We start from the raw sequence: 12,944 nt of genomic DNA, 5'->3' as shown, positions 1-12,944 counted from the left end.
TTACCATCATTATTATTTCCATAAAATTACCCCTATTTCTGTATCTGCAAAGCAAAGTATTCAAAAACTTACAATCTTCCAATGTCCACCAATGTACTGATGTCTGTTAGGATTTTAACAACATGATGGTACCACAACAAAACACAGGAGGGGAGGAGCAAGGTGTGCATGTAAGATGTGAGAGGAGCGGAGGAGTCTGTACACACATGGTCTTTACTTTCTGACGAAACGGGAGGAACGTGCTGAATGTAGCGGAGAAAAAGTCAAATTAAAGTATCTATCTCATCACACTAGTATCGATACAATACCAATACCAATGTTGGTATCGATAATATCGATATTTGGATCGATCCGCCCACCACTATTGACTGTTATTCCACACAAATGCAAATTTGTCTCATATGCACACTTTGATGACGTTTTACTGCACCGCTCAAGCCAAGCGCTGAACAAAACAGCTGGTTATTGTTCATTTGAAATTAAATAGATATATATATTTTTTAAATATATATTTTTAAAGAAACTAAACACATTGAGTTTAAGGGAAACATTGAGTTTAGGGGTACAAATTTCTCGACGAAGGGCGTCGAGTTTTATAGATTTTGAGTTTAGGGGATGTTGAGTTACAAGGTGCTACTGTATATAATTACCAGGTTTGTTGTTTCTTTTTGAAAAATGAAAACTGCTTTGTTTCTTTAGGAGGCTGCTCAAATAGTGGATAAACGTTCTTACTGATAGCAAAGAGACAGGAGTCTGAGGAATCATGTGCTCCTATGCTGGCATTATTGCCGACATTAACGTGGAAACAATTAATTAATAAGATCTGTATTGCACAATGAAACAGAAAAGTCATAAAAAATTAATTCGGAAAGGATCTCCAACCTCCTGTTTTTACTGTCACCACCAGCACACCCCCTACTACCCACAATGCTCAAAGAAAGAGAAAGAGGGTACAACATGGTAGAAAGGGAGACAGGTGGGAATGTATGTACATTGTACTGGCATAGGTCTGGCAACTGTAAAACCTTTACTCTATTTTAAGCTGCACCCATAAAGGAATCAATCCACTTTCCATTTACTGTGAAAGAAACAAAGAAAGGGACCAAAATAATGGAAACTATAGATGATTGGCCACCTGGTAGAAACATGTTATCCTTTCTCAGATGCTTCTGCAATACTAATCAATTGCAGTCTGACAGCATGACAGCGGGAGCAAATTGCTGAAATTGAAGAGAAAATAGACGTGTGGAGCTTGTGGGAATGTATTTTTTCAGTATATTTTCAGAATGACAATTTATTGTAGCTTACACTGATCAGGCATAACATTAAAACCACCTCCTTGTTTCTACACTCACTGTCCATGTTATCAGCTCCACTTACCATATAGAAGCACTTTGTAGTTCTACAATTACTGACTGTAGTCCATCTATTTTTCTACATACCTTTTTAGCCTGCTTTCATCCTGTTCTTTAATGGTCAGGACTCTCCCAGAATCACAACAGAGCAGGTATTATTTAGGTGGTGGATCATTCTCAGCACTGCAGTAATACTGACATGGTGGTGATGTGTTAGTGTGTGTTGTGCTGGTATGAGTGGATCAGACACAGCAGTGCTGCTGGAGTTTTTAAATACTGTGTCCACTCACTGTCCACTCTATTAGACACTCCTACCTAGTTGGTCCACCTTGTAGATGTAAAGTCAGAGACGATCACTCATCTATTGCTGCTGTTTGAGTTGGTCATCTTCTAGACCTTCATCAGTGGTCACAGGATGCTGCCCATGGGGCGCTGTTGGGTGGATATCTCTGGTTGGTGGACTATTCTCAGTCCAGCAGTGACAGTGGGGTGTTTAAAAACTCCATCAGCACTGCTGTGCCTTATCCACTCATACCAGCACAACACACACTAACACACCACCACCATGTCAGTGTCACTGCAGTGCTGAGAATGACCCACCACCCAAATAATACCTGCTCTATGGGGGTCCTGACCATTGAAGAACAGCATGAAAGGGGGCTAACAAAGCATGCAGAGAAACAGATGGACTACAGTCAGTAATTGTAGGACTACAAGTGCTTCTATATTGTAAATGGAGTTGATAAAATGGACAGTGTGTGGACTTTTAGTAATAGTTTATAAAACAACTGAACTTTATTCTGTAAGCATCTTTCTTTGTCTTGTAGATGGTCTTCTACCTGCACATGTCTGGTGAGGGTGCTGGCACTCTGAATGTGTATTTGATTACTAAGTCCGCCCCTTCTCTCCTTCTCAACCTCACTGGACATCAAGGCAACTTCTGGATCAGACAGGAAGTGCCCCTCATCTCTAATGCACACTTCAGGGTCATGTTTGAGGGCGAAGTTGGCCAAAGTGGAAGAGGAGACAGCTGCCTTGATGACATCATTTTCTCACCAGGCTGTCTTCTCAGCCACAATCCCAAGACAGACTTGCCTGTTCTGCCACCTTCTGGTATGTTTTGATTTTATTAGCCCACCTTACTTTAATGATTTATTTTCTTTTACTTTGTTGGCTCAAGAATAGCTAATTCCCTTGTCTCTGTTCTGTGATTCTGTGGACTGTGAACTAGAGGCTGTAGATTCAGGGTTTTGGCTGATACAAGCCTCTGTATTTTTATAGCCATCTGTGCAGTCAGGAACCTGGCACTGAGAGGCTGAACTGTAAAAAGCACTACTGTGATTTCCAATCAAACTCGTATACTGTGTACAAATCATCTGTACATCAGCCGCTCAATTTACTTTTAATTCAAGATTTCTTTGGATGGCTCTGAGCAGACCTCCTCATTTTGACAAGCAGTTTTGATACTTGTAGTGTATTTTTACAACCCCAACTCAGTTGTAGAAAAAAGTTGGGACAAAAAAAGCAAATGGAAATAAAAACACAGTGTTTCTTGCATTTAAACCCAAGACTCTTCAGGTCTTGTCTGATCGATTTCATTTGATCCATTCCTGCCTTTCAGCCCTGCAACACATTCCAAAAAAAGTTGGGACGGTAATGCATTTACCATTTGTAATACTGCCATTCCTTTTCAGAACACAGCGACTTCAGACTCGACTCGGACTCGTTTCAAATGACTCAGACTCGACTCGTGACTCGCATAAAATGACTTGTGGCCAACAAAAGTGAGCAACATTAGTTACGTGTGACAATGTTTTGTGTATATATATATATATACTGTATATTAAGGCTGTCAAACGATTAAAAAATTTTATCGCGATTAATCTCAGAATTTCATATAGTTAATCGCGATTGATTGCATTTAAAAAAAATCTGTGTAAGTGTTATAGAATACAAGGATTTTTAAGTCAAATGTTACAATTAAAATGGTGAACACATTTTATGCTAAATGTACTTATGTTAAAAACTGCTGGGACAAGAGAAAACTGTAAGGGAGTTTTATTCACTCACATACTAGGCATTAATACTATCCAGCAGAGACTCTTGACTTCGTATATATGTCAGATTGTAGGTTAAAATTTCTCCATCAGAGAACAGACTTTTCTGTGGTTGTATCGTGACAAGTGAACCAGATCACATTACTGAGTGACTCAGATTAACCCGAGTGCATGAAATGAACCGAATTTACCACCACTATAAATACTCCGCTGTTTGAGTAGCGCAGTGGGCAGAGCGCATAGTGCACGTTCTTCTGCCCTAGGTTCGAATCCGGCTTAGGGCGAAACTAAAGTAACACAAGCAGGGCCGACGCTATGGGGGCGCTGGGGTGGGCAACGCAGTCCACAACCAGGGCTGCATGTCAGTGTGAAGATGGATTATGTAAAAATTTTGTTTTCACTATTGAGAAAAAAGGTTACATGATGTACTTTATGTTGTTTTACCTAAAATATGGTTCTGATTTATTATAAAGAATGAAAATAATAAATGTTAAACAGCCTAAATAAAACATTTTAATAATGTTCCTATGATGGTGTAAGACTCGTTGTATTGTTTACAGGTGCAAACCCCCCCCCCCTCCCTTTCAGGTAAACACTTGGCATCCTGCCAGCCCAGGGTGTTCCTTATTTCCAGTTCTGAAAGTTGGCAACCCTAGTCAGACCACACGGTCAAGTTTCAACATGAACTACGGATGACTTGCAGGGCCAAATAAAATTTGCGTTAACGGCACAAATTTTTTTAATTGCGTTAAATTGAGATCGCGTTAATGCATTATTATTGCGTTAACTTCGACAGCCCTAATATATATATATATATGATCCGACATCATTCTGATCATGTCATTTTCTGCTCTCTAATAACGCTCCGGCCGTTTTAAACCGCAACGCACGCAATGGCCAAATGTTACAGCCAGCTTCCGGTGTAATGATGAAGCGTTGCTCTCTACTTAAAATGGTGGAATACCCTACGTAGTGCACTTCACTGTAACAGATAATGTGAATGGAATGCTCTAACAGGATTGGCGCTAATGATTTTAAGAACCGCTTTCTGAACCAATCAGACCTTCTGATTGTAATTGTTAGTAAGAAATGCTGTTATTTGCATGTATTTAGTTTGCAGCATCACACAGATGATGTGTCAATGAAACGCTTGATTGGCTTTCTAACGAGTTTGTGTTTTACTTCACAACCGGAAAAAGTTTGGAGGTTTTTAATTATAAGCACATTTACAAAATAACGGATTATATTTCTAATGGGACACACGGTTATAAATTTAATAGCACCTGGAAGAACATAAGCTAAGGTAAGCAGTGTTATGGATCTTTTGCTGTGTTTGGGATTTTGGCCGCTGTGCCGTAATTTTTAATGAAAAAAAAACGTCAGTTTAAGCTTTTAACTGGTACCTAGGAAAGTAAAGGCACTGAGAAAAACGGCTAAATACAGTCGCTAATCTGTTGTTGTTTTTTTATCTGAACTTACAGATTATTTGTTTATTTCTATGCTACATTTCCAATATATGTTTTGTTTAGATTATATTGACTCGTGACTTGACTCGGACTCTAGCCTAAAGACTCGTGACTTGACTCGAACTCTAGCCTAAAGACTCGTGACTTGACTTGGACCCGTATTTTGTGACTTGTGAACATCTTGTTACCCCTTTTCCACCGACGCAGCACGGAGCCCGTTCCAGTTCCCAAACTTGATTTTGAACCGGTTCCACGTGTTTCCACCGGAAAAAAAGAGGTTCCAGACAGTGAACTAGCGGGCCAATCTGGCACCACAGAATACTTGGTTTTTCAGCCCGAACCGTGACGTCCATCAGTGGGCGTGTCATGTTGTACAGCATGGCGCGTTAGCAACAATGGCGTCAGCTGGAGTCTCGTATGGAGCTTAATGCTGCATTTTTATCTTTTAAAGTTTTCCTGATTACATTTTGAGCCAGTTTGCCGCTTATATTTTCAAAGTGCCTTTAAAAAGATGAACTGTGTGATATTACGAGATAAAAGTGACCCGCACAGAACAAAACACGCTTAACGTGAAAAATAAAGCGTGAAGCTTTTTCAACTCCCCGAGCTGCGGCAACACCACACATGAAGTGAATACAGTTAAACACAGATATATGTTGTATTTTAGAGTGGATTTGTTGTTTAGTTCACACAGATGGGTGTTGTGGAACTTTAATGATGTTTTATCGGCTATTTACGCCGAGAGTCGCGGTGAAAGCGAAGCGCAAAACTCCTCTCACGTTAATGAACTAAAGAAAACAACAACTGAGACAAACACTTCACGTCTTCTTATCACTGATAGTTAGATTGATGCTTTTTACATAAAAACAAACATCTGTAACAGCAGCACAAATGCTCGCACATAATCCACACACTTCGCCATGTTATTACTTCTCTTAACTCTTAGTATGTAACGCCCACCGATGATGACGCTGCTTGGTTCTCAAAAACTGGTGGAAACGCGAGTCGGTTCTCTACAGAACACCAAGGTTCAGAGAAACCTGAACAGAACCGGTTCAAGAACCATGGTTTTTTTTGGTGGAAAAGGGGTATCTGTGGTTAGGGTTCAGAAAGGAAGTCAGAGAGGTTGGGGCACAGTGGGTGCAAGACAGGAATATACCCCGGACAAGACACCAAACCATCTCATGGCAATACAGAGTCACTTTATTATACCTAGGGACATATGGTAGCCTGTGGTAGCCTAGTGGGTAGGGCTTTGGGCTATCAACCGGAAGATTGGCGGTTCAAATCCAGGCTCTGCTATGTAGCCACTGTTGGGTCCTTGAGCAAGGCCCTTAACCCTGTCTGCTCCAGGGGCGCCGTAAGTTGGCTGACCCTGCGCTCTGACCCCAGCTTCCAACACCAGCTGGGATATGCGAAGAAAGAATTTCATTGTACTGTACACCTGTATATGTATATATGACAAATAAAGGATATCTTATCTATCAGGGCAGTCAATTTAGAAAACGTACATGGACACAGCGACGTGTCCCGTCAATTCACAGAGTGTTATATGACCCTAATTCTGCTGCCATTGTTAAGTCACATTGATGGCACCCCATGATTGCTCTTTCTCTTCATTTATGACTTCCTTGAATAGCCCCTTAACATAAGGTGTCTGTATTCCATAAAACCTTTATTACTCCATTAAAGCAGCTCCATCTGGTATTTGCATTTAAAAAATAGGTTTCTATTTGGTGACAGTTATATTTCATGGCACATTCTCCTTGTGTCAACCCCCCCACACAAGTTGGCCTGCTTTCTCACACTGCATTAATTATTGATGGGTTGTCTTTAGTGAGAACTGTCTGGGAGAAGCATCTCAACTGTGGCAGGAAACCCTGCCAGCTCATAATGCAATAGAAAAATGAAACTGCCAGCCTGAATAAAACAAGTTTGACATTTTAATAAGATAAAGACAATAAGACAAAGAAAAAAAATGTGCTTGTTAGTATTATATTGTAAAGCGAGCGCTATGGTTCCCTCTTTCTAATTATTTTAGAAGAATTTAGTTGTCACAGGCCGGTAGACCAGTGGATCAGCTGGTTCAGTTTTACATCCAGTATTCATTCTGATTCTATACCTTTTTTGTCCACTCTCTCCACAATGAGTTGCAAAAATACTTCTTACATACATCGATCAGCCATAACTCACTGTCCATTTTATCAGCTCCACTTACCATATAGGAGCACTTTGTAGTTCTACAATTACTGACTGTAGTCCATCTGTTTCTCTGCATGCTTTGTTAGCCCCCTTTCATCCTGTTTTTCAATGGTCAGGACCACTACAGAGAAGGTATTATTTGGGTGGTGGATCATTCTCAGCACTGTAGTGGTGTGTTAGTGTGTGTTGTGCTGGAATGAGTGTATAAGACACAGCAGCGCTGCTGGAGTTTTTAAACACCTCACTGTCACTGCTGGACTGAGAATAGTCCACCAACCAAAAATATATCCAGCCAACAGCACCCAGTTTGCAGCATCCTGAGACCACTGATGAAGGTCTAGAAGATGACCAACTCAAACAGCAGCAATAGATGAGCAATCGTCTCTGACTTTACATCTACAAGGTGGACCAACTAGGTAGGAGTGTCTAATAGAGTGGACAGTGAGTGGACACGGTATTTAAAAACTCCATCAGCACTGCTGTGTCTGATCCACTCATACCAGCACAACACACACTAACACACCACCACCATGTCAGTGTCACTGCAGTGCTGAGAATGATCCACCACCCAAATAATACCTGCTCTGTGGGGGTCCTGACCAATGAAGAACAGGGTGATAGCAGGCTAAAAAAAGTATGTAGATAAATAGATGGACTACAGTCAGTAATTGTAGAACTACAAAGTGCTTCTATATGGTAAGTGGAGCTGATAAAATGGACAGTGAGTGTAGAAACAAGGAGGTGGTTTTAATGTTATGGCTGATCAGTGTACTGTATATACTACTTATTTTCTGTTGTCATTTTTATGTTTGTGATGGGACTTTTTAGCCACAGCATTTCCCACAAATGTGTTGCACTTACCCATGATGAACAGAGGTTAGTGAATAAGCTCACACATTTTTTGCTGGTGGTGTTTGCTTGTTTTTCCCAAATGCAAGCTATTGGTAAAACAGTTATATTGATTTAGCCCATTGATTCAATTTAGTAACTACAAAAGTTGCCATTCAATGTCTTTCCAGAATAAATTGCTGTAAAACATGGGTTCTAGCGCAGATCAACAGGGTCCTTGTACATTGATTCCTCTGAGACAAAGACATAATGAGAACAAGTGCGGTATAAAGGTAGATGTGACGTTTTAATTCATAATCTTGTTGTTTTATTGATTGAACAGACCACAGGGAGTGAGAAAAAGGAACAAATGTTCCTGCCTTGCTTAAAGCTAAACATGTTTTTCCTTAAGAATATTAGTGTGTATCTCTGTGACTCTGTGTGGTCTTGTCCAAAACAAAAACTCTATGTCTGTATTTTTGCTCAGCCATAGTGTCTGTTCCCAACATGTTTTTTTATGATTGAGAACATGTAGAAGTTTGTAGAAGCATTAAAGTTTGAAAGGTAAAGCAAGAACCATAAAAAATTGTAGACAATTAATGGGCACCCAGGTGGCACAGGGGTAAAACACGCTAGCACACCAGAGCTGACATTTCAAACACATTGTTTTAAATCTCAGCTGTGCTATGCGGCAGGATGGGCACCTACATGAACAACGATTGCCTGTTGTTCATACAGGGTGAAAGCCGGATGGGGATTCCTCATAACTGAGTCGAGGGATAATGCGGTGATCAGGGTGTGTCTCTCTGTATACAAAGCTTATCCACATATGAACTCGCCTCGTGCAGGTGAAAAGATGCTGTCGGCTACTGGACACATGTCGGAGGGGGCATGTGTTAGTCTTAGCTCTTCTCAACCAGGGCAGAGATTAACATCAGTAGAGAGGAAGCTTAATGCAATTGGGTAATGGGATACGCTAACAGTCGGGAGAAAAGGGGGAGAAAATGCATAAACAAAATAATAATAAAACAAATTGCAGTAGTATTTCATAGTACTATTCTCCAAGTTTTAAGCTACTTAAGATATAATAATTAGTAAAATGAAAAATATGAGATGTTTTATGATTTTTTCAACCTTAAAGTATTAGCCCACCACTCAGGTGGTGGAGCGGTAAAGCACACGCTGTTCACCAGAGCTGAGATCTCGAATACATCGTATCGAATCTCGGCTCTGCCTTGCCAGCTGAGGCTGAGTGGCTACATGAACAACGATTGGCCTGTTGTTCATATAAGGGGCGGGACTAAGCCGGATGGAGACTCTCTTTCAGACTAGTGCGATTACGACCTCTGCTGGCTGGTTGGTAGCGCCTGCACAGAGATGGGGAAGGAGTGCGGTAGAGGGTGTGGCCCTCCGTGCACAGCGTTGTATCACACTGCACTCGTCAAGTGTAGGTGATAAGATGTTTGATTGCTGGGCACGTGTCGGAGGGGGCGTGGAGCAACCTCGTCCTCCACAATCAGGAGCAGGGACCAGCATTAGTATCAGGATTAGGTATTAATATTAGGATTAGATCTGTGTTCAAATCGACAAAACAGACATGATACTTGATTGTTTCTATTAATCTCTCACAGTTACCAAATAAACTAGTATGAGCAACCTTCTACTTCTTTAAGAAGATGGTTGTCATTCATTTTATGGCTGTGAATATGTGGACACCCATGTTTTTTTTGTCGAGGTCTTTGAGCCACATCCATTGCCGACAGGTGTATAAAATCAGTCTAACAGAATAAACCAAATGCTTATATTGGAAAGTGGAGGATGAAGATGAGTGAATTCCATGTCAGTGCCCATAAGTTTGGAATGGCATGTCCATACTTTTGTTAATATCCAGTAGTGCACGTTCTTTGTTCATGTCTTAACAGTCTGTATGTGTATCCTTGTTCTTTACTCCACAGCTGTATTTACTGTAGCTGTAGTATAGGATAAAAATACAGCACTAATGCTACAGCATGAGCATGGCAGACAATGTGAACTTATTATCTGATAATAAGCTAATCTTATTAATCTCACTGCTTTGATCTCACACACTCATGTTCGAGACAAGTCATCCACCCTAATTAATTACAAATTGGCATTAACCTGCTAGTGCAGCAAGCTTAACATTTCTTCCACACAATTAAAAAGTAAAGAACTACTACTGGTTCACATATGAGTTCATTAATTGTTACAGATGAATCACTTTTTAATTAATTAACACTCATTAATCACATTTACTGGTTTTGGCTTGGGTTTCCTAATTGGGCATTAGCAGTAACCCTGAATAAGCTCATATAGATTATAGCAGGCAGCATGAAGGTGAAGGAGCGTATTATAAATACAGTTCTCTGCAAAAAAGCAACTGAATGAACAGAACAAAACAAGTGTAAAATAGAATTAACTGGTAATTTAAAAAATATGGAGCACATACTACTAATTGGTCCATAGCTTTTAAGTGTGCGTAAGTAGTGAGCTGCCTGTCGATGCTTTTATTAGCGTTCTTTAATGTTACTTTAATATGCAAAGTTTAATTCCAGAAAAAGCTGGGACATTTAGTAAAAATAAATAAAAACAAGAACCTGTGATTCACAACCTATCTTTGTTGAAAACACTGGAACCTTCTTTTCTTACACAATCATGGTACTCTCACCTGTAACCAAGCCACCTGCTCACTGTGAAATGTTTCAAATAGGCTGGACTACTGTAACTCCCTCCTGGCAGGTGCTATGTGCACTATTAAACACCTGCAACTCCCCCTGCAACTCATTCGAAATGCAGCTGCTCCCCTGGTTTCTTAACCAACCTAAACACTGCCACATCATCCCACTGCTGCGTTCTCTTCACTGGCTTCCTGTAGCTGCACACATTCAGTTTAAAACACTGATGCTCACCTACAAAGCCAAAAATGGACCAGCCCCAAACTACCTTAGAGAACTCATAAAACCCCGCTCTGTACCGCGCAACCTCCAAGCCTCTAGTTTCGCTCGACTTGATCCTCCACCCAAAACTTGAGGAAGACAAGCATCAAGGCTCTTCTCTGTACTTGCACCCAAGTGGTGGAACGAGCTTCCTCTGTCTGGTGATTAAAAACCCACCTTTTTACTAAGCACTTAAGCTGACATGTACTTACTTACTAACACTCTTATTCATTTCCTGCAAAAAAACAAAAGAAAAACACCAACTTTGGTTCTAACAGAGTTTCAGCAGATTTGTGTTCTTGGACTGTTGTCTACTTAAACTAGAGTAAGGTAATATTATTATATTGTTTAATGTTGTATTATATTTTAAATTGTTACATTAAAAAAAATATATATTATTTTAAGTGCACAGGTGGGACAGGGCTAATTACGTAAGCTCGCCCACTCCCGATTGGGTGTGTTTGCTTTGCATTGCTGTGTTTAAGGGAGGGGAAGGCCTGAGGTGTCATGATGAATTGACATCTTGTCTGGGGTTTGTTACTGCATTTTGCTCAGGGATTTTGAAAAACCAGACCCATCAAATTATACAGCAATATACAGCATTATGTTCCACATTTCTTATATCACATTGCCAAATGTGTATACAGTAGTATTTTCCTCAGCAGATAAAACTACGAGGGATGTTCAAAAAGTTTCCATACTTGTATATTTCCTTTGGAAACGGTGAGGGTGGGAGGAGTAGTAATTGGTCGTGTCTGAGAGACTGAGAGAGAGCTTATAGTCCGGATTTAGCGCCATCTGATTTCCACCTTTTTGGACCGCTCAAAGAAGCTTTAAGGGGAAGAAGATTTTCATGTGATGATAATGTGAAAGCAGTGGTGCATCAGTGGCTATGCGCTCAACCAAAAAAAATTTTTGCTGATGGCATTAAAAAGTTGGTACGATGCTGGGAAAAAAATGCATTGCAAAGAAAGGTGACTATGTAGAAAAGTGATGTAATTTGTTTTTAAAATTGTTAATAAATAGTGTTTAAAAAAAATTATTACCACCTTATAGATTTTCATAAATGACAGTATGGAAATGTAACTGACACACATAATACACTGTTGTACCTTCTAAATATTTATGATGCACAAAATGTATCATTAAGGATGTCATGTAAAAACCAAAAACACTGCTGCATTGAGCTGCGTTTTGTACTAAACTGTATGTATTTGTTACTCCAACTGTATTAAAACTTTAGTCAGAAGCATAAGCTTTTATATCTTCTTGATTGAAAGTACACTCAGAGTCTGTGATCCCGAGGATTCGATCAGCTTCATTTCACTCATGCACACACAGTAGGTTTATGCTCAGGGTTTTAATTATGTTCACTTTGTCCTCAAGCCTTTAGAGCACAGCTGCTGTGCTGCTCCAGGGAGTTACACCAACATGAGATTTTGACATAAGAGGTTTTACCCAGATTATTGCTCTTCTTCTCACCTTTTGCTACTCACTCAGTTATGAGAGTGTGTCATTTGTGGTGAATAAAGATCTGGACCTGTATATACACAACTTATACTTAAAGTGAGAGGTTTACATAAATGTGTAAAGGACAGATTTTTTAGTGCCATCAGCAAAAAATTATTTTGGTTGAGTGTGTAGTCACTGATGCACCGCTGCTTTCACATCATCACATGAAAATCTTCTTCCCCTTAAAGCTTCTTTGATCAGGTGCTAAATCTGGACTATAAGCTCTCTCTCAGTCTCTCAGACACGACCAATTACTACTCCTCCCGTCCTCACCGCTGCCAACAATAATATAATAATATAATAAATAAATAAGCTTAAAAAGCTCCAGTCTTAAGTAAATTTTAAAAAGCAGATCTAAATATTTTGCATATTTTGCATTTGGGGAGCACAGTGACAGAGCAGATGACACTGATCCGGGGTTCTTATGACTTTGGTTTAAACCTAGCCTTATTCATGGTTTCTAAAAGTACTCTAGTTTCCTTTCACTATTTAAAAACACCTGTATGTGCACTGGCTAGTGTACATTTACATTTATCTTATTATTGTTTAAAGCAGATGCCATTATCCAAA

The 12,944-nt window shown here is 39.9% G+C and overlaps 1 protein-coding gene across 1 annotated transcript in view; it reads left to right on the top strand.

Moving 5' to 3' along the window:
- malrd1 (MAM and LDL receptor class A domain containing 1) overlaps positions 1 to 12,944 on the top strand; it is a 118,508-nt gene that overhangs the window by 40,060 nt on the left and 65,504 nt on the right. Inside the window, exon 18 of the mRNA XM_062993528.1 lies at positions 2,183 to 2,468. Coding sequence (XP_062849598.1) covers positions 2,183 to 2,468 — 286 coding nt within the window. The remainder of the gene's footprint in view (positions 1 to 2,182; positions 2,469 to 12,944) is intronic.

This window comes from Trichomycterus rosablanca, chromosome 4 (genome assembly GCF_030014385.1).
Source record: "Trichomycterus rosablanca isolate fTriRos1 chromosome 4, fTriRos1.hap1, whole genome shotgun sequence".
NCBI classification, from domain to species: Eukaryota; Metazoa; Chordata; class Actinopteri; order Siluriformes; family Trichomycteridae; genus Trichomycterus; species Trichomycterus rosablanca.
Note: the sequence above shows the minus strand (reverse complement) of the source record. Positions and strands in the feature narration are given on the sequence as shown.